The sequence below is a fragment of the Stegostoma tigrinum genome, chromosome 5, assembly GCF_030684315.1.
Source record: "Stegostoma tigrinum isolate sSteTig4 chromosome 5, sSteTig4.hap1, whole genome shotgun sequence".
NCBI classification, from domain to species: domain Eukaryota; kingdom Metazoa; phylum Chordata; class Chondrichthyes; order Orectolobiformes; family Stegostomatidae; genus Stegostoma; species Stegostoma tigrinum.
The window spans coordinates 7,307,680-7,327,361 of record NC_081358.1 but is presented as its reverse complement, the minus strand read 5'-3'; the positions used below and the strand labels follow the sequence as shown (position 1 = coordinate 7,327,361).

At 40.1% G+C, this 19,682-nt stretch overlaps 1 protein-coding gene across 21 annotated transcripts in view; it reads left to right on the top strand.

Moving 5' to 3' along the window:
- LOC125451860 (cAMP-regulated phosphoprotein 21-like) overlaps positions 1-19,682 on the top strand; it is a 405,355-nt gene that overhangs the window by 323,505 nt on the left and 62,168 nt on the right. For 16 of the 21 annotated variants that reach the window (XM_048529526.1, XM_059645782.1, XM_059645784.1 and 13 more), the window contains 7 exons: positions 8,424-8,483; positions 13,033-13,173; positions 13,477-13,585; positions 13,806-13,925; positions 17,623-17,660; positions 18,805-18,864; positions 18,957-19,186. In XM_048529526.1, coding sequence (XP_048385483.1) covers positions 8,424-8,483; positions 13,033-13,173; positions 13,477-13,585; positions 13,806-13,925; positions 17,623-17,660; positions 18,805-18,864; positions 18,957-19,186 — 758 coding nt within the window. The remainder of the gene's footprint in view (positions 1-8,423; positions 8,484-13,032; positions 13,174-13,476; positions 13,586-13,805; positions 13,926-17,622; positions 17,661-18,804; positions 18,865-18,956; positions 19,187-19,682) is intronic. The other 5 variants (XM_048529536.2, XM_048529535.2, XM_048529534.2 and 2 more) reach the window with 5 other exon arrangements.

The window sequence follows — 19,682 nt, the reverse complement described above, 5'->3', positions numbered from 1 at the left end:
TTACCGACAGGTTAAGAGTTGGTGGGTGAGGTGCCTCCAATTTCTATAACCAGAGGCTCAGGTGAGGGGCAAGAGGGGGAATCTCTGACCATCTTGACACTCCTCTCCCTATGACCCCAAGCCTGTCACAAGAAGATTAAAAGTGCTTACCTTATTGCTGCTGGAGTAGGTCTATACCAGCAGCCTTTAGGATCCAGAAGCTGCCAATCTTTTTTGGAAATCTAAAATGTCAATGCGAAGCCCTCTGATAGGCTGAGAAATGGGTCCCTGCTCTGCCTATTGGTTGACTGTATGTGATTAGCTGTGATGTATGCATATCATCAGAAAACACTCTTGTTTTCAAAAAGAAATCAAAGTGATTCCTAAAGTGTGTGTTTAGCATTGAAAATATTGAAACAAAATCCTGTGACATTAGTGACTGGGAAAAATTGGATTGTTTGTGGGTTTGATGTAGCATCTGTTGCACCAAAAATTTAATTCCAGCAAACGAAATTATTGTCAGAATACAAAATGTTGGCACCACTTAGCAGGTTCATTAGTGAGCAGAAAACAAACATTAGTGTCCATCTTTTGGCAGAGAAGAAGAAGTAAAATACTTAAAGCTGAGTAGACAGCGATAACCCAGGAGAGAAAAAGCTAAAACAATTTTAAGAAAGAAAACTTAAATTGGGTGTAATATTTGTTGACAGACCAAATGAATTGGACAATGTTATCCTTTTGAATGTTCAATTTTCTGTGATATCATTGATTCTGGTGCTGCAAGTTATATAATTTTACATGATTATGACATCAGTGATAATATTTAAATACCACATGTAAATATACACTTTTATTGAAAGGAAATAACTGCACAATTACAGCAGTTTTCTATTATTTGTTTGTGGGATGAGGGGGTCGCTGGCCAGGCAGCATTTACTGCCCAATCTCAATTACCCAGAGGGCAGTTAAGAGTCAACCACCTTGCTGTGGGTCTGGAGTCACATGTAGGCCAGACCAGGTAACAATGGCAGTTTCCTTCCCTAAAGGGCATCAATGAACCTGGTGGACTTTTCTAACAACCAACAATGGTTTCATGGTTCTCATTAGACTTTAACTCCATACTTCTTTTCAATTGAATTCAATCTGTTATGGTAGAATTTGAACCTGAGTTCCCAGAATTTACCAGTGCCTCTGGATTAACAGTCTCGTGCTAATACCACTTGGCCATCACCTTCCCCACTGATCTTAGAAGAACTAGTGTCATCATCAATGACTAGTTCACCTGACTCTGAAAGCATCTCAGATAAAACAAGTAAGATTGTTTTCAAGTATAGATTCTCAATGGAACTCAAAATAAATGATATATTATTATTTCAGGCGGCTCCACATTAAAATTCGAATGTGTGGTCAATAAGTCGTATCGAACATTTTCTGTATGACTGTCATTCAAATGATGCGCCAGTTTTTGTGCAGTTGTTGCTGAATGCCATGCATAAGCAAATGATATGCTTGTGGTAACAAAATGTGGAGCTGGATGAACACAGCAGGTCAAGCAGCATCTCAGGACCACAAAAACTGACGTTTCAGGCCTAGACCCTTCATCAGAGAAGCTCTTCTCCAGCACCTGCAGCTCCCATTATCTCTGATATGCTTGTGGATTTGGGGAGAGTCCAACAAACACAGACATTAATGTCAGCGATCATGGGAACTGCAGATGCTGGAGAATCCAAGATAATAAAATGTGATGCTGGATGAACACAGCAGGCCAAGCAGCATCTCAGGAGCACAAAAGCTGACGTTTCGGGCCTCTCTGATGAAGGGTCTAGGCCCGAAACGTCAGCTTTTGTGCTCCTGAGATGCTCCTTGGCCTGCTGTGTTCATCCAGCCTCACAGACATTAATGTCCATGGTAAACAACTGGTCTTGCCATCTTCACCGCATTATACAGAACCAATAAAGCATTGTCAGATTCTGGTGCTCTCCATTACTGACTATCTTTCCTGTCTCTTCTGCTCTTACCTCCAAAAACCATCAGGATAACCTTCTAGTGCCTCAGCTGCTTCTTTCTCTCAGCACATTGGGCAACATTTCTCCAAAGGTTTCCCCTGTCCTACACCTGTAATCCTACCTTTTTCTTGTTTGTTTCCTATCTATCATCATGTACTCTTCAAATGCATCTTCTCTCTTCTAGCTTGAACCTAACCAGAAGTTTACTTACAATTCAACTACTCTTCCTAGCCCACATGTTAACTAATGTTGTTAATGATTCCCTCTCTGCAGGAATACTACCCATGATCCTCTGTTCTTGCAAATTATGGTCCTGTCCTGAACCTCCCATGTCTCTCCAAAAGTTAAAATTTTATAGCTTACTGTGAGACCATCCCTCATTCTGTGAAACATCAGTCAACATAGCCCTGACAGATCCAGTCTCTCTTTGTATATTAGTCCTGCCATCCTAGGAATCAACCTAGAAAACCTTTGTTCCATTCTCTCCATCGCTAGACCAAGCTGAACACATTACCCCAGGACTGGTCTCACCAAGGCCTTGTACAATTGCAACAAGATATTCCTGATGCTGTACTTGAAGTCTCTCACGACAAAAGCCAACATGCCTTCTTCACCACTTGGTACACTGCATACTTACATTCAGCAAATGCTGTACAAGGACTCCCTGGTTTCACTGCACCTCCTGCTTTCCTAAACTATTACTATTCAGGTAATAATCCACCTTTCTGCTTTTGCTAACCTGACATTTATCCCCATTATATTTCATCCATCGTGCATTTGCCCACTCACTGAACTTGCCCAAATTACTCTGAAGCATCTGTGCATCCTCATTACAGCTTATCCTTCCACTCAGCTTTATGTCATCAGCAAACTTAGAGACATTACATTTAGTTCCCTCATCTGAATCTTTACTATATGTTGTGAAGAGCTAAGGCCCAAGCACTGAATGCTGCAGTATCCCACTAGTCGCCACCTGCCATTTGGAAAAAGAAGCTTATTCCTACTCTTCATTTCTGGATTACCAACCATTTCTCTTTCATGTCAGTACACTGCCTCCAGCCTGATGTGCTTTAATTTTACATGCTGTGAGGCTTTATTAATACCTTTCTAAAAATTCAAATAAACCACATTCAGTGGTACCCCTGAGCAATTCTAATAGTTCCACCCTTGAAAAATTCTATTACAGTCGATGTGTTTGCTTTTCCTTCTGTAAATCCATGCTGACCCCGTCTAATTCTGTTTTCCAAGTGGTCAGCTGTTAAATTTTTCAGCACGGAGTCTGGAATATTCCCCATGACCGACTTTAGGCTAGCCAGCCTATTGTTCCCTGCTTTCTCTCCACCTCTTACCTGATCTGGCCCACATGCAACTTCACACCCACAGCAATGTGGTTGACTCGTAATTACCGTCTGGGCAATTAGGAATGGGCAATAAATGCTGCCTAGCCAGCATCACCCTCATCCCATGAATGAATAAAGTCTCCTTTTTTTACTGGCGTTACATTAGCTACCCACCAATCCATTATAGGAGCTGTTCCAGAGTCTATAGAATCTTGAAACATGACCACCAATGCATTCACTTTTTGTAGAATCATTTCCTTATGTACTCCGTTAAGTAGATTATTGAACCCTGGGGATGACTTGACCTTAACTAATTTCATCAATATCATTTCCCTACTAATATTGCATTTCTTCAATTCTTCCTTCTGACTCAATCCTGTGTTCCCTAGCATTTTTAGGATGTTATTTGTCTTCCTTTCTGAAGATAGAGCCAAAGCTTATGTCTCATTTGTCCCTTAGTTCCCAATGATAACTTTCCCTGTTTCTGACTGCCAGGGATGTATATGTTGAGCTGCCTTCTTGAATGGCTGCAGACCATTTGGTGTAGGTAGACCCACAGTGCTATTAAGGAGGGATGTCCTGGTTTATGACCCAGTGACACTGAATGAATAGTGATATATTTCAAGTCTGGATGGTGAGTTGCAGATGGTGCTGTTTCTTCTGCCCTTGTCCCCCTAGATGATAGTAGTCATGGGTTTGGGAGATGCTGTCTGAGGATCCTGAGTGAATTTCTTCACTGATCTTTTTCTCTTTATAAAACTGTAGGCTTCTCTTCACATGTCTGTCGATGTTTATGATTATATCCCAAATGATAGCGACCATAGTGAGCTAATCTTTCACGTACTTCTCAGTCTGTCATCAGCCCTCAAACAGATGACTATACTATCCCGTCTTCAGTGCCTTTCTCTGTTTTGAACTGGATGTTGGACATTTTCCTGGTTCCATTCTTATCTACCTGGCAGTAACTTGCTTACCACCTGCAACGACTTGCTCCTCGTCACCAGCACTTCTGGACCTCTCAAGCGTATAGTTCTGATTTACAAGATATTTCTTGGCATCTTCATTCAAAAACTCTTCGAGTTCCATGAATATGCTGCCAATGTTTAGATTTACTTCATCACTACCTTTTCCAAATCCACTGGCTCTGATTTGCCACAATACTTAATCGACAAAAAACACCAGAGGAACAGAAATCTGCCTCGACGGCATGTTGAGCCATTCTCCGTTGTCACTATTTTTTTACTAAATATTAATTGTGTCTCTCTGCTCAGGTATAGCCTGAGCTGACCCAGATGGCATTTAACCTTGGTGTCATATTTGAAAATTTAATGTAAGTTAGAACCATCTTATTACTTCATCTTCAAAACTTCTTAGTTTCATCTTTGTAGCACTCCGGCTCAGTTCATTAGCTGCTGAAATTCTGATATATTCCTTTGTTAAGATCTTGTCATTTCAATGGTCTCCTGGTCAGCACCTCATTGTTCACCCTACAGAAGCGATGGTTCATTCCAGTGATCTACTTACATCTTAACTTGCACAATTGCCTTTGTACTCAAACCCCAATGTTCAATGACCTATGTTGGCTGCTGATCCTGCAGAGGCTCTATATAAAATTCCTAATCATGTTTTCCAACTTTTCCATGTCAGAGTAACTTCTATCTCTGTAGCGTTTATGAGCCTGACCAGCCTTTAAAAACTGTATGCTCCTCTATTTTGTTTTTGTCCCCTATCCAAACATGATTTTCATCACTTTGGATCGGTTTTCATGCTTTCAGCTTTCTAGACGTAGATATCCATAATTCCTAAATTTGTGGAGGTCTGTCTCACCCTTAAGCTCTCCTTAAAAGCTGTTACTTTTATACAGATTTGGCCATGTGACCACAAGTCTTTCAGTTGCCTTGTGTCAGTTTTGTTTAATTAAAGTCCTGTGAAGCCCTTTGAGACATTTTGCCATGTCTAAGGTTCCAAATCAATGAAATCTGAAGAGGGGAAGAATTTACAAGACTAACGTGACCCTACAATGTAAGTGCAGAATATTGAAAATGACCCTGCGTAGCCCCATTTTGCACAGCTGATGGGTAATTCCATGTGTGTGGTGGAAAATGAGAAGACAATTGGTTCAAAAAGTGAATTTAAGAAGTAATTTTATAAAAGCTCATACCTAAATACAATTATGATGAAAAATATTAATTTAATCTTCAGTTTTTTATAATTCATTCATTGGACGTGGGTGTCATTGGTTGGGCCTGTACTTATTGTCCATTCCTTTTTGCCCTTGGTCAGGTGACATTGAGCTGCCATCTTGAACAGCTACAGATCGTTTGTGTAGGTAGGCGCACAATGCTGTTAAAGAGAGAATCCTGAGGTTTTTGAAAACTCTGAGTCTGGAAAGATGCCACTGAAATGCCTTTACTTAAGAGGAGAGAGAAAACAAAAAGGTCACAATAGGCCAGTTAGCTTCACATCAGTTGTTGAGAAAATGTTAGCATCTACAATAAAGGATGTAATAACAGAGCATTTGGAAACGCATAATATGATCGAGCAGAGTCAGGATGATTTCATTAAGGAGAAATTATACCTGACAAATTTAGTAGAACTCTTTGAGGAGGTAGCAAGTAGGATAGAAGGAGAATCAGTAGATGTGATCTATTGAATTCCAAAAGGTGTTCAATAAGGTACCACACATAAGACTATGTAGTAAGTGACTACACAGTAGGGAGCAGTATATTTGCATGAATAGAGTATTAGCAAACTATGATGGGAGTGAAGGTACTATCACCAAGTTTGCAGATGGCCTAAAAACAAAATTAAACAAGGATTGAAGATGCTATGAAGAATCTACAGGGGGTTATACACAGGTAAGTGAATTGGTAAGGTAACTTCTCAGGTGGGATATAATCTGGGAAAATTTGAGGTTATGCGCTTTGGCAGGAAGCACAGTAGAGCTGAATATTATTTAAATGGAGAAAGACAACTAAAAGTTGCAAAGCAGAAGGATTTTGATGCACACAGTGGACAACAGGGAGAGCAAATGAAGTGGTGTCGTTTTTTCCCTAAAGGAATGGAATACAAAAGTTGGTGGGGGGGAGCGGGGATGGGGGAGGTTGCTAAAACTGTACAAGGCACTAATTAGTTCACAGCTGGAAAACTGTGAACAGTTTTGGTCCCCTTATCTAAGCAGAGGTATGCTGGGGCATTGGAGACAGGCCCATTCAAGGATCACCAGCTTGATCCTGGGCATGGTAGAATTTTTCTCTGGGGAGTGCTTGAGTAAATTGGATCAGTACTCTTTAGAGTTTAGTAGAATGAAAAATGAGCTTATTAAAATATATAAGATTCTTAAGGGATTTGGCAGGGTCAATGAGGGAGATGTTTTGCTTTGACAGAGAGACTAGGCGTAATTTCAGCGTGAGGGGTTACCCGTTTAAAACAGAGATCAGGTTGTCAGAGACTAGTGAATCTGTGGAATTCCTTATGACAGAGGCTGAGCCATTAAGTATATTAATTGCTGAAATGGATAGACTATAAATCAGTAAGAGAACTGAGAGTTATATGGATAAAGCGAAAAAACTGAGTTGTAGATTCTGTGATCACCATGATCTCATTGACCATGATCTCATACAACGCATCATCCTCCAGCACTTCCACCATCTGCAATCCAACCCCACCACTAAAGACATTTTTCCAACCCCACCCTTCTCTGCCTTCCAGAGAGACCACTGTCTCTGCGACTCCCTTGTCCGTTCCACAATCCCCTCCAACCCCACCACGCCTGGCGCCTTCCCCTGCAACCGCACGAAGTGCTACACCTGCCCCCACACCTCCTCCCTCACCCTCATCCCAGGTCCCAAGATGACATTCCATATCAAGCAGATGTTCACCTGCACATCTGCCAATGTGGTATACTGTATCCACTGTACCCAGTCTGGCTTCCATTACATTGGGGAAACCAAGCGGAGGCTTGGGGACCGCTTTGCAGAACACCTCCGCTCGGTTTGCAATAAACAACTGCACCTTCCAGTCGCGAATCATTTCAACTTCCCCTCCCATTCCACAGACGACATGTCCATCCTGGGCCTCCTGCAGTGCCACAATGATGCCCCCGTAGGTTGCAGGAACAACAACTCATATTCCGCTTGGGAACCCTGCAGTCCAATGGTATCAATGTGGATTTCACCAGCCTCAAAATCTCCCCTCCCCACTCTGCATCCCAAAACCAGCCCAGCTTGTTCCCTCCCCCTACTGCATCCCAAAACCAGCCCAGCTCATCCCCGCCTCCCTAACCTGTTCTTCCTCTCACCTATCCCCTCCTCCCACTTCAAGCCGCACCTCCATTTCCTACCTACTAACTTCATCCCGCCTCCTTGACCTGTCCGTCCTCCCCAGACTGACCTATCCCCTCCCTACCTCACCACCCATACTGTCCTCTCCGCCTATCTTCTCCTCTATCCATCTTCAGTCCGCCTCCCCCTCACTCACTATTCATTTCAGAACCCTCTCCCCATCCCCCTCTCTGATGAAGGGTCTAGGCCTGAAACATCAGCTTTTGTGCTCCTGAGATGCTGCTTGGCCTGCTGTGTTCATCCAGCTCCACACTTTGTTATCTATGCTCTCATTGAATGTTGGAGCAGACTCGATCGGCCAAATGGCTGACTTGCGCTACTCCTATGGTCTTAATACCGTCTCTTATCGGCACTAGACTTGTTGAGCAAAATGGGGACAGTTTCAAGAATCCACAAATCAGGTATGAAAAATTTGTGTTAAAATGCATTCAGTGACAGTAGCCTGAGGTGGTGCAGCTGATCGTTCTGTGTTAGGAGATAAACACTCACTCTAAATCTTTTGATGTTTTTTCCATGCATTAGTTCCATAGTAACTGTGAAAGGTGGCAACAATCTGAGGATGAGTCACACTTGCAGCAGCTAATTTAAGAATGTTATTGACCAAATGCTGAAAGTAAATGATTTTCTTATTTTTTGGTTGGGAAAGGATGTGATTGACTAAACAGAGTAAGTGAGATCAAAGTAGAAGAATTGATTTATTTGATGTTTGTCTTAATCTTAATATTGATAATGATTTAATGGTTATCATTTTACAGGGACAGAATGATGCTTTTAAAAATGGAACAGGAACTAATAGATTTTATCAATGATAACAGGTAAGTGGCTATATTGACATTTGTTACTTTCAAGAGAAGCATTTTAAATTAGGTTTATTTTACTTTAGATGTTATTTTTATTCACTATTCATACAAAATCATGCAATTTACTTCTTTTTTCAGATAATGCTTAAATGGTTGAAGTTTTTAAGTGAATTTTGTACTTGAAATCATCAATTTCAGGCACTTATCGGTATCAGATTTCAGTAACAATGAGTATTAGAGGAGACAAGTGGAAGAGGGAAAAACAAAATACCATGGTTTTGTTCTGATAGAACACATTTTATCCAAAATGAAATTCCTCATTATGCTGAAGTCATTTATACTCCTGCTCAATTGTTCACTTTGAGTTTTGTATTATCTGTAACTTTGAAATTACGCCCTAAATATCAAAGTGTAGTTTAAAAGAATAGCAAACCCTACAAATATAATGCCATCCACTCTAAAGAACAAGTGTTTAGACTACTTTCTGCTTTCTGACTTTAGCCATTCACACTGTCAATGTCCAATTAAGCCCACAAACATTTCTTCTGCAAACAAGTTTGTTATTAGCACTCTATGAAATGTCTTTTCAAAGCCCATATAGACATTACTTACAGTGAATTCACCAAAACTCTCCATTACTTTATCAACAATAGTCACATGCAAACTGCTGTGAATAAATCCATGCTGACCTGTCATTGATTCATCTATATTTTCCAAATAACAATGAACTTGGTCTTGGATAATTGTACCAAACTCCTCTTCTACCATTTTCATAAGGTTAACTGCCTTGTATTTGCCAGATTCAATGCACACATGCATGCACACAGAGACCCACGTACACACAGATATATATACACACACATGTACACGAGCATTCACGTACAGGCACACAGAAACACACACAAACATATAGTAAATGCATTCAACATATTTAGTTTTTAGTCTTTTTTACACAGGCCTGGGGATTCAATGGCCATTAACCTCCCACTGCCAGTGAGGAAATCCAACAGAACAAATGTGGCATAGTGGCTCAGTAGTTAACACTGCTGCCTCATAGCACCAGGGACTCGGGTTTGATTCCAACCTCAGGCGACAGTCTGCCTAGAGTTTGCATGTTCTCCCTGTGTCTGGGTGGGTTTCCTCTGGGTGGTCCGGTTTCCTCCCACAGTCCAAAAATGTGCAGATTAGATGGATTGGCCAGACTAAATTGCCTATAGTGTGCAGGAATGGGTAGGTTAGGTGGGTTATAGAGGGATGGGATGTTCTGAGGGTCAATGTGAACTTGTTGGGCCAAAGGGTCTGATTCAGTAAAATGCTCTTGATTGCTGTCGGTATATTTCTCTGCCTGTACAGCGTCTCATTACTGAAGGTGCAGTCTGCCTGTAGCTGTTAGCCAATCATAGAGTGTGTGTTGGGGGAGGAAAGTGTCAGAGGTCAGAGACAAAAGGACTGATCAAGGGGCCTGTCCCTGATCCGTGCATCCAGTTTCCCCAGATAAGGGAAAAATGGATGCCCTCCATTCCCTTAACCTGCTGAGCAGATCACCTTGGCTTGCCTGTGGGGAAGGCAACTGTGTTTCCTGCTGCCGTGAAGGCACATGGGCTCAGGTCCTTAACTGATTGTTCATTAACCACCCAAAACCTGATTGCTGGTATGACAGGAAATACAGTGGCAACTCCAGTGCAAAATGCCCCATTATTTGCCATTCTCAACACTAAATAAAGTTACAGAGAAGATAGTAAGATTATTAATCAGTGATGGGATAAATGGTTATGGGGAACAGGCAGGAAAGCAGTTTTGAGGCTGAGATGAGATCAGCTACAATCATATTAAATGGCTTAGCAGGTTCGAGAGACTGAATTTCCTACTCCTGCTTCTAGTTTCTCTGTTCTTGACTTATTGTGGCAGAAACCATGGAAAAATAGCACATGGAAGCTAGTTATCACGTCTCTTTTGAGGCCGTCAGAACCACTTCAGAGATTCCACATATGGGCTGAACTAGGTAGGAGGGGCATGACCAAAGGCAGAAATCAGAAAGGTGTATTAGTTGGCCACTCCATTGGGCACCATCCCTCTTAAAGAGGGCAGCTGGCATCCGAGGGGTCTATCCAAACAACTAAAGGGCTGGCAGCCTCAATAGCACCACTGCCAGCAGAAGCCATTTTGTGAGCTTGTATCTACTTGGTGAGGGCCATGTGAAAAGTCATAAGCCCATGAGGAGTAGTAAGCAATGTCTGGAGAAGCCAGGGTCAGATAGGCAGACCATAGTGAATACACATGGCATGAGGTGGTCACTAAAGGCAGAGGGTGGAGGTCCCCTCTGTAGGTCACAGAATGCCCTCATAGGAGCCACCCCAGAATGTGCTGGAAGGCCTTTGATTTTCACTGGGTGGTCTCTATAGGTGATGGCTGGTTCCACCAATCAGACAAATGCTAGGAGGCCACTTGATTGACTCAGTTGGATTATTGATAGCTAGCACAGCTACTAGTTTCCCCATCATTGGGTAAATGACATAGAGCAGCAGAAAGATGTCAGAAATCCCCTCTGATATATTACTGTGCCATTCTGTTAGCCTTCTCGCCTAGCAAGGTAAAATTCTGAACTGGGCTGGGACACCAAACTTCTTTCTCTGCCTTCAATGGCCAACGCTGCTAACTGTAAGGGCTGCAGCAGAGAGATTGTTAATCTTCTCCTTTGGTTACCTGGCTCTTCCCTGTGTCCCCGAGTGAATCCCTTTCAAGACACATTTCTGTACTCCTGTCCTCTCACTTCTCATGGGACAGAACCTGCCCAGGGATGATAAAAAATAACTTCAGAATATTGACCGATGATTCTGCTACTGTGAAGATGACTGTAGAACCTCACAGATCTGTTGGACTTCCTTTCATTTCAGTGTTGGACCCCACATATTAAAAATCTTTGCTCCTGTTTATGTGATTGTGATTCCCTGAGTCTTTTCTGCTGTTGCACGTGGAGCTTTGGTCATAGGTCCACTAATACTTTGTTTGATAGCAATTTATTTATAGCAGATTGGACGTTATGTAGTTATTAAGTGTAAACAGCAAAGTGTGAGTTGAAGTCCAGGTCAAATCAAATGGTGATAGCAGAGCTCTCTTACTCAAGGCCGTTATTCAACATGTATGGATTTACAACGATCCAGTTGCTTCAGAATTTTGTCTGGAATTCTAGTTGACAAGTGCATTATTGAGTTTCCTTACATAGTTTGTGCTGTGTGTCTGAGCTCTCAGATTCTGGGCTCCAATGGCATAGCCACATAGTGCAATTAATGCTTCCTGCCAGAGATCGAATTCTAGATGCCTGGGATTGGAGCTCATGGACTTTCCCAGAGTATATGTTATTCAATCTATCCTGAAGCAAGAAACTTAAATAATTGGCTGGCTCAAATCTGCCAAATCTACCAGAATCATTCTGCACGGGAACTCCCTCAGAGTTCACTGAATACCACCATACTTATTATCCAGAATATATGCATTCGATGACTTTTTTTAAAAAACCTTTAACAGAGAGTCCATAGAAGCTGCAAGGTTTTACTGATAAATCTCATTCCTGTGTTAATTCTTATTCTCCTCCTAGTCATAACAGTCTAACTGTATTAAACCAGACAAACTCATTGTCTAGAGACCCACAAATATTTTTATGAAGCAAACTATGAATATTTGTGCTATATCTAAAATGCCTATTACAGTTAATAAAATAGCAGGAGTGAATTTCTGCTGAGCTTTTCCTGCTTGTCCTCAATTACGTTGTTGAGGGAATTGTTTTACAAAGGCTGGTGCAGCCCCTTAGCAGGAGGTTGAAGGTCGTATGAAGAATGTCACCTTCTGTTTTGGTCCAATGGATCTAGTTAATATTACACTGTTCAGCCAGCTGCTTTGCTTCTTCACCTATGACCGATAAGACTACCTGATATAGGAGCAGTATTAGGCCATTTGGCCCATTGTGTCTGCTCCACCATTTTATCATGACTGATGTTTCCCAGGCCCATTTTGCTCAGTGTAATGAAAAGCCAATGTGTTTCTGTCTTAAATGCACTCAATGACTTGCCTCCAGAGCCTTCTGTGCAGCAAGTTTACAGAACCACTGCTGTGTGGCTGAAGAAGTTCCTCACCTCATTTCTAAAGGGCATGCCTTACTCTGAGGCTGTGCCCTGAGGTCTTAGTCTCTTTTTCTCATGGTCACATCTTCCCCACATCCACTCTATCCAGGCTTCTCAGTATTCTGTAAGCTTCACAGAGATCCCCCCCACATCCTGCTAAACTCCATCACGCACAGATCTAGCAGCCTCAACTGCTCCTCATGTGACAAGCCCTTCATCCCAGGGCTCATTCTTGTAAACCTCCTCTGGACCCCCTCCAAGGCCGGCATGTCCTTTCGTAGATATGGGACCCAAAACTACATCCATTTTCCAACCTGAAAGGCTTGTTTGAACCCAGCCTTTGCATTGACATTTATTATTTTCAAGTAAGTTTATGTGTAGTATTACAACAGGAAGGATTACATTCATGGGGAATGTATTGACTTTATTTGGTTTCCAATTTCTAGCAACCACTATAAGAAATTCCCTCCAATGTCATCATATCATCGAATGTTGGTGCACAGAGTAGCAGCTTACTTTGGAATGGATCACAACGTCGATCAAACTGGAAAGTCTGTTATAATCAATAAAACTAGCAATACTAGAATGTAAGTATTGTGTGTCCTTAATGTTGATTGTCTTTCAGAAAAGATTTTCTGCAATGAGTAAAACACTTTCATTGTTTATTTGAATGTGTAAATGTACCACATCTAGTCCAGCACAATAGTCTATGTAAAGCTGACAGTTTGTCCCTTCCTGCTGCAGGCAGTGCACTCGAGTCACAGGCTCAATGCCCATTACAGCTTTGCAAGTCCCAGTACAGATCAGTAATTGTGGACAGTAAAATGACTTGAATCACTTTTCAGAAAACTGGTTTGATTGTATTTTTTTGTGTTTATATATGTCAACAGACCAGAGCAAAGGTTCTGCGAACACATAAAAGATGAGAAAAATGATGAGTCCCAGAAAAGGTTTATTTTAAAAAGAGATAATTCTAGTATGGATAAAGATGACAATCAGGTACGTAGCACTGTGTGAAGCTTGAGAATAAAACTTTTCCTGATAATATGCAGCAGCAAAAGCTGTTCAATTTTTAATCCACTCAGCCAGTTAACCTACTATACATACATATGACAGCAGTAATGTGTATACTTTAACTAATCTACTCAAACCTCAATTCAGTTGGATGGGATTTTAAATAGGTTTATGTGTAAACGAACAGTATTTCATATCCTTTCAGGAAATGTTTATCTTGCAGCAAAATAGGATTCATCCATTTAGAGATGATAGAAGAAGTAAATCAATTGAGGAGAGAGAAGAGGAATATCAACGAGTAAGAGAGAGAATTTTTGCACAAGATGTAAGTAATTTCTCTGCTAGCCTCGTACCCCATTTACACGGGGATATCAAATTGAGTTCGGATGCATTTATCTGAACTGAATTTGGCCTCCCTAGCACTTGCACCAATGTCTACCCTGAACCAATACATGTGTCTGAACAGGATTAAACTAAATTACCTGTCTGAGGGATGTGCTGTTAATTGGGCAGAACAAAACTTCAGCAGAGATTTGAATCAGACTGTTCATACCAGACTTATTCAGATCCTCTGTTTGTGGATGAATTTTAAACCAGTGTTGGAGGGTGAGAGATTTCATATCAGGGTAGATAAATCAGTGTCATTCAATTGTCGAGCCAAAACAGCTGTAAATTCAAAATGATTTCACATTTACAGCTGTAGTGTAAACGGGGCTGTAGAATGGCTAAAGTCATAATTAGGTAACATAGTTAAGGTCAATATCCTAAATAAATAGGTCATAAATACATACTGTTGTATGAAATGTCACGTTTCTGTGTTATAAAATTCAAAATTCTTAACATATTATGAAAAGAGTATTTACTAAGTAGTTGGGATTAGAAGCTATATTGTAGTATTCAACTTTAACTAAGTTTTAAATTAGTGCTATTCTAATGTGGAGAACAGAAATAAATTGCACTGCACTGTCACAATTAAAAAATATCACCTACGATGTAAAAATGTTTTTAACCATGTGTAAACACCATGCATCTTTTTCAGCTAATATGTTTTAACATATGGAACGATTAACAAACATTAAATAGATGGAAAATAAGTCAACGCAGAAAATTTATTTAACCATAAATCGGTGCAGCACTTTGAATGGGAACATTAGCCAAAGAGCTACTATTAAAAAAAAATCATCAGAAAAATGGAGCTTATTTGAATAGCATATTCCCTACCTTTCTGTCTCATACTATGTGCCTTAACTTTCAATTGCAAAAGTAGCAAGTATACACACTTAAGTTGGTCATAAAATTAAGGAGTAATGAAGATGGAAGATTTGCTCGTAAAGATAAAAGAAAGATAAATACCTTAAGCTCAAACCATTCAATGTTGCAAAGAATCTCAATCTTAAACCAGTCGCCAGCCTTTCCCATTTTCAGATGGTCATAACCTTGCAATGATTTCTGGAATTTTTCAGATCAATTAAGCTTTTCCTTTCTTATTTCTGTTGGTTACTTGGCAACCAAAATGGGCGGTTCAGTATCTTGGAGATGAAAGATAACCGATCTATTTATTAAAGTGATTTTTGCATCAGCCTCTTCTCATTGTACTGGTTTCTCCTGGGGTAAGATTGCAGAGTACATTGCTCAAGTCGTAGTTCATCATGTGAGATTGATAGGAAGTGTTGGCAGGACACTGGACCATGAGGAACATCATCATATCCAAATAAAAGTAAAGTACGGTAGTTGCTACAAACTTGAAATAAAAACATAATGTTCTGGAGAATCTCAGCAGCTCTGGCTGCATTTCTAGAAAGGCAAATAGAAGTAATGTTTCGAGTCCTATATGACTTTTCTTCGAAAGACAGATGCATATTGGACTTGAAACATTACATCTGTTTCTCTCTCCACAGATGCACCTGTTGAGTTTCTCTAGCACTTCCTGTTTTTATCAAGCTGTCCGAGTTTGATTCTGCCCTCCATGCAGGTATCTTATAGCGAGGGTCTAACCAGGGGTAGGAATTCTGGCTGATTTCCTCCCCCCTAATCAAGGCTACTGAGACTAATCGTAGTGCTTTTTCTGTCGTTAATGAATGATGGCTGACTGAACACAGATCAGAAATCAAACCAGAAGTTCTGGCCTGTACGGTTTAGTCATTCAGTACCTTTATTGATTCAGTATTGGACACATTTGACCATGCACCTCGAACATTAACAATTATGCCTATAACCCCAAGAACTAAACTGTGTTGTACGAATAATATGTAGAAATAGTGCATTGCAGTTAAAATTCAATAACTACATAGCTAGGTAAATAATGTTTATGATGTGAATCTTAATTTCTTTATTTCAGTTAGATTGCTGCATTATTTTGGTTTATATTGTTGCAGAGATTAGCTTTATGATGTTCCCACTGCATTTGTTCTGCTTCTTCCCTTTACACCTATTACTCTTACTTTATCATGGTTGTAATCTGTTGTCACTAGATGCAGAAAAGCTTTTCTGCAGCATACTTCTGGACTGCCTCAATGATTTATGCAAGTTGTAGACATCACCATGTGTAGTCAGATATCTGTTTGTTCCTGTTTAAGGATGGCACCATGAATTTATTGAAGAAGTGTAGTTAAATTGAAATATATTTTGGTCTGCCTTATGAACTCCTTTGGCATGGCTTTTATATTGTAACAGTAAATTTTGCCTGGCAAGTCTCCCGATAGAGAGGTGTGATGCAGAGATGAATGTATTCTTCACTGTTTTTCTTGGCATTCATTTTATTGACTGAGAAATTGGGAGTACAAGCTATCAGGCATACTGACTCCCGATCCTAATTCTCTGATCTCCACTCCCATTGTGTGAGGTACTATGTCAGGAGTAGAGCCTTGCAAAATTTACCTTTCTGAATCAGTGTAACGTTTCATTTTATTGAAAGCAAAATAGTGCAGGACCTGAAAATCTGAACTAGCAGGAGAAAATGTTGGATTATCAACAGCTCAAGTAACATCGATGGAGAGAAAGAGTTAATGTTTCAGATTGATAGCCAATACCATCATTAACTCTGTTTCTCTCTCCACAAACGCTGCTTAAAATTAGCACAAATTTCCAACAATTTCTCTTTTTTAATTTAGCCTTGATTTAATCCAGCAGTTTGTATTGTTGCAATTTTTATGACTTAATTGTTACCATTGCCACTTATTTCAAAATTTATGATTGTCAAAATCCCTATGATCAACAGATTTCAACATATTTTTGTTTAAAATGAGAGGTGATGAAATTATGATGAATACCCACTGTGAAGAGATTTTGAACTCAGCTACATGGCTTAAATAAATCTTGATAAATGTCATCATTACACTGTGTGCTTTGCAGTCAACTATAAATGTCTGTTACGCATCATGACCTCAAAAGCCAGCTTTTTATTGCAGCCATGTGCATTATCTGATTTTAAAAAATAGTTCAGATAACAAGGAGAAAAAAGCTTTTCTTTTCCTCTAAGGTTTGTTTAGAAAGGTTTTTGTAATGAATCTTTCCTTTTGTGTTGTGTTCTTCCGTATATGAAAAGGCAAGTTATTCTGGACTAGATAACTCACAAATGCCTACTATCTATTTGTCCATTTGTCCAGTCTGTTGATGAGATAAGGTATGATTTACCATAAAATAATGCAAACAAATTAATAGTTAAGAATTTGAATCCATGTGGTTTATAAATTCGAATTCTATGAACGGTTCACTCATTGTGCTGAATGGTGGGAGTGTGATGCAGCATAGCTCCAACCCCATGCTGGCTAAGGTAGTTCACAGAGGCCTACCTCCTGAGCTTGTTATTGATGTGCAGTGATGGCCCTCAGGTTATGTAGCTAATTGTCTCTCTTTAGCAGAGAGAGGTAACCTATGGCCTTTTGTGCACTGCAGTTAACTACCATACTTAACTTAGATCACTAGAGTTACCAGATTCCAAGGACTACAAAATGCAACTGAGCTTCTTTCTGAAATGCAATAATATATAGCAATATGTTGAAATGTACCATTTTTCTTTACAGTCCACATGCTCCCAGGACAGCCTATATGTGGAAAACAGGTAAGTAATGATTTGAATATGTTTGGATAGTGAACATTAAGGCATAGGTTGGTTATTAAAGACTTGATGGAATTCTACCCTCTCTGATGTGGCATGGACAATGGTGAGAAAGTTGGGAAAATGTAAAGAGATTGAAAAAAATCTGAATGTCAACATTGACAGAAACTATTTTTCTGATTTTCCCAAAGCTTTCAGTGGCAACTTCATACTCAGATTCATAGTCAGCAGATTTCCTGACTCAGGCTGCTTTGGTAGCAAAAATCACTGGACTTCAAGACTCTGAAATCAATTGAAACGTACTACAATACTAATGCTGTTCCCCTGCTCTCTTAGTTTCCGTTTTATTCTTCTTGTCCATCTATCCACAATCATTCACACTTTGCTTTCAAAGAATGCCGCAGACATATAGAACAGGATGCTGAGTACATGCAACACTTGAAATCCACTGCCAAGACTGAGGCGTGAAAATATGCTTTTTTAAAGTTAATTCGATTCAATCAGTTGTGAAGTTTACAAAGACAAAAACAATGTTTTCATCAGTTTGCATCTTTTATTCTTTTGCCCGCACTACATGCCATTATATAAAAGCAGTCTCCACATTCTTTCCTTTTCAATTTAAATTGTAAATTTAATATGCCCAGTCCTTGTCCATATGTTACTCTATTCAACTAATGTTGTAATTAATAAGTTGATTCCCAATCCTGCTCGGTCGGCACTCCTCTGCCTTGGAATGGAGTAGTGACACAATAATCCACTTTACGAGGTTAGGATTGAGTTCAGACTGCAAGGGAAAGACATATTCTTATTTGTACTGCCTCCTTAAATGTATTTCTTGTCATTCCATATTTCCCAGTCAATCACACAGCAGTTATCATTCTGTTTTGGATAACTTTATGTTAATACTACCCAAATTCTTCACCTATGTACAAAGTGCCACATGAGAACATCTGGATTGATCTGCACGCTGATACCTATTGGGGAAAATCTCGGATGTTTCTTGCCCAGCTGTGACCAAGTGTCATGTTTTACAAAGATCATGGCTACACATAGAAACTTGTTTTGTGGATTGTTTAATGACAATTAAACAATGAAAGAGGTATATTGTGCTTGATTAAGATTTTTTCTTTATGTTTTGTTTTCCCAGCTACATTCTAGAGGATATCAGTACTTTCAGTGACACGCAGAAAAAGAGGCAGCTATTTAGGTTTGTTATGATGCAAATAAAAATGAGATTTCAACCAATTCAGCAGGAAGACTGGTGTCAATGGTGCCTTTTGTCCAATTTTTTTGTTTCAGGAGTAATAGAGATGGAACAGGAAAGACCTCAAGTAGTCGGCAGAGCAGTACAGAGTTGGATGTGAAGTGGACAGACCAGCGACCGTGGAGCAGCACTGATTCAGACAGCTCAAATCGAAACTTGAAACCCCCTGTGACGAAGACAGCAAGTATTGGTGGCATCACTGTGTTAACACGCGGTGACAGTACAAACAGTAACAGGAGCACAGGCAAACTCTCTAAAACAGGTAGCTGGTACTCGATAGGTCCGTTAGCGGAGTCTTGCTTCACTGCATTTCATTACAGCGATTGAGAAATAACCATCACAACCTAACATAGCTAATTCAATGCTTCAGCAGGAATGATGTTGTGGTGGCATTAAAGCTTTTGTGTGTTAGCGGTAATGCTGCTGACCCTCTAACAAAGCATTGTCAAAGAAAACTAAAAGCAAAAAAAATGCAGAAGTGGAAATCTGACATGAACATTGAAAATACTGGAAAAACTCAGCAATTGTTCTGAAGAGTCAGAACAGACTCGGAATGTTAACTCTGTTTCTCACGCCACAGATACTGCAAAGCCTGCTGAGCTTCTCCAGCATTTATTGTGCTTGTATCTTCAGAACAGATCTTGATAAAAGTGAGGGATATCTTTTTATATCTCCCTGTTGTAATTTTAGATTTGATTCTCCCCACTATGCATTTCCTCATTGCTGGAGCATATAATCATGATTTTGGGGCAGTTCTGCCT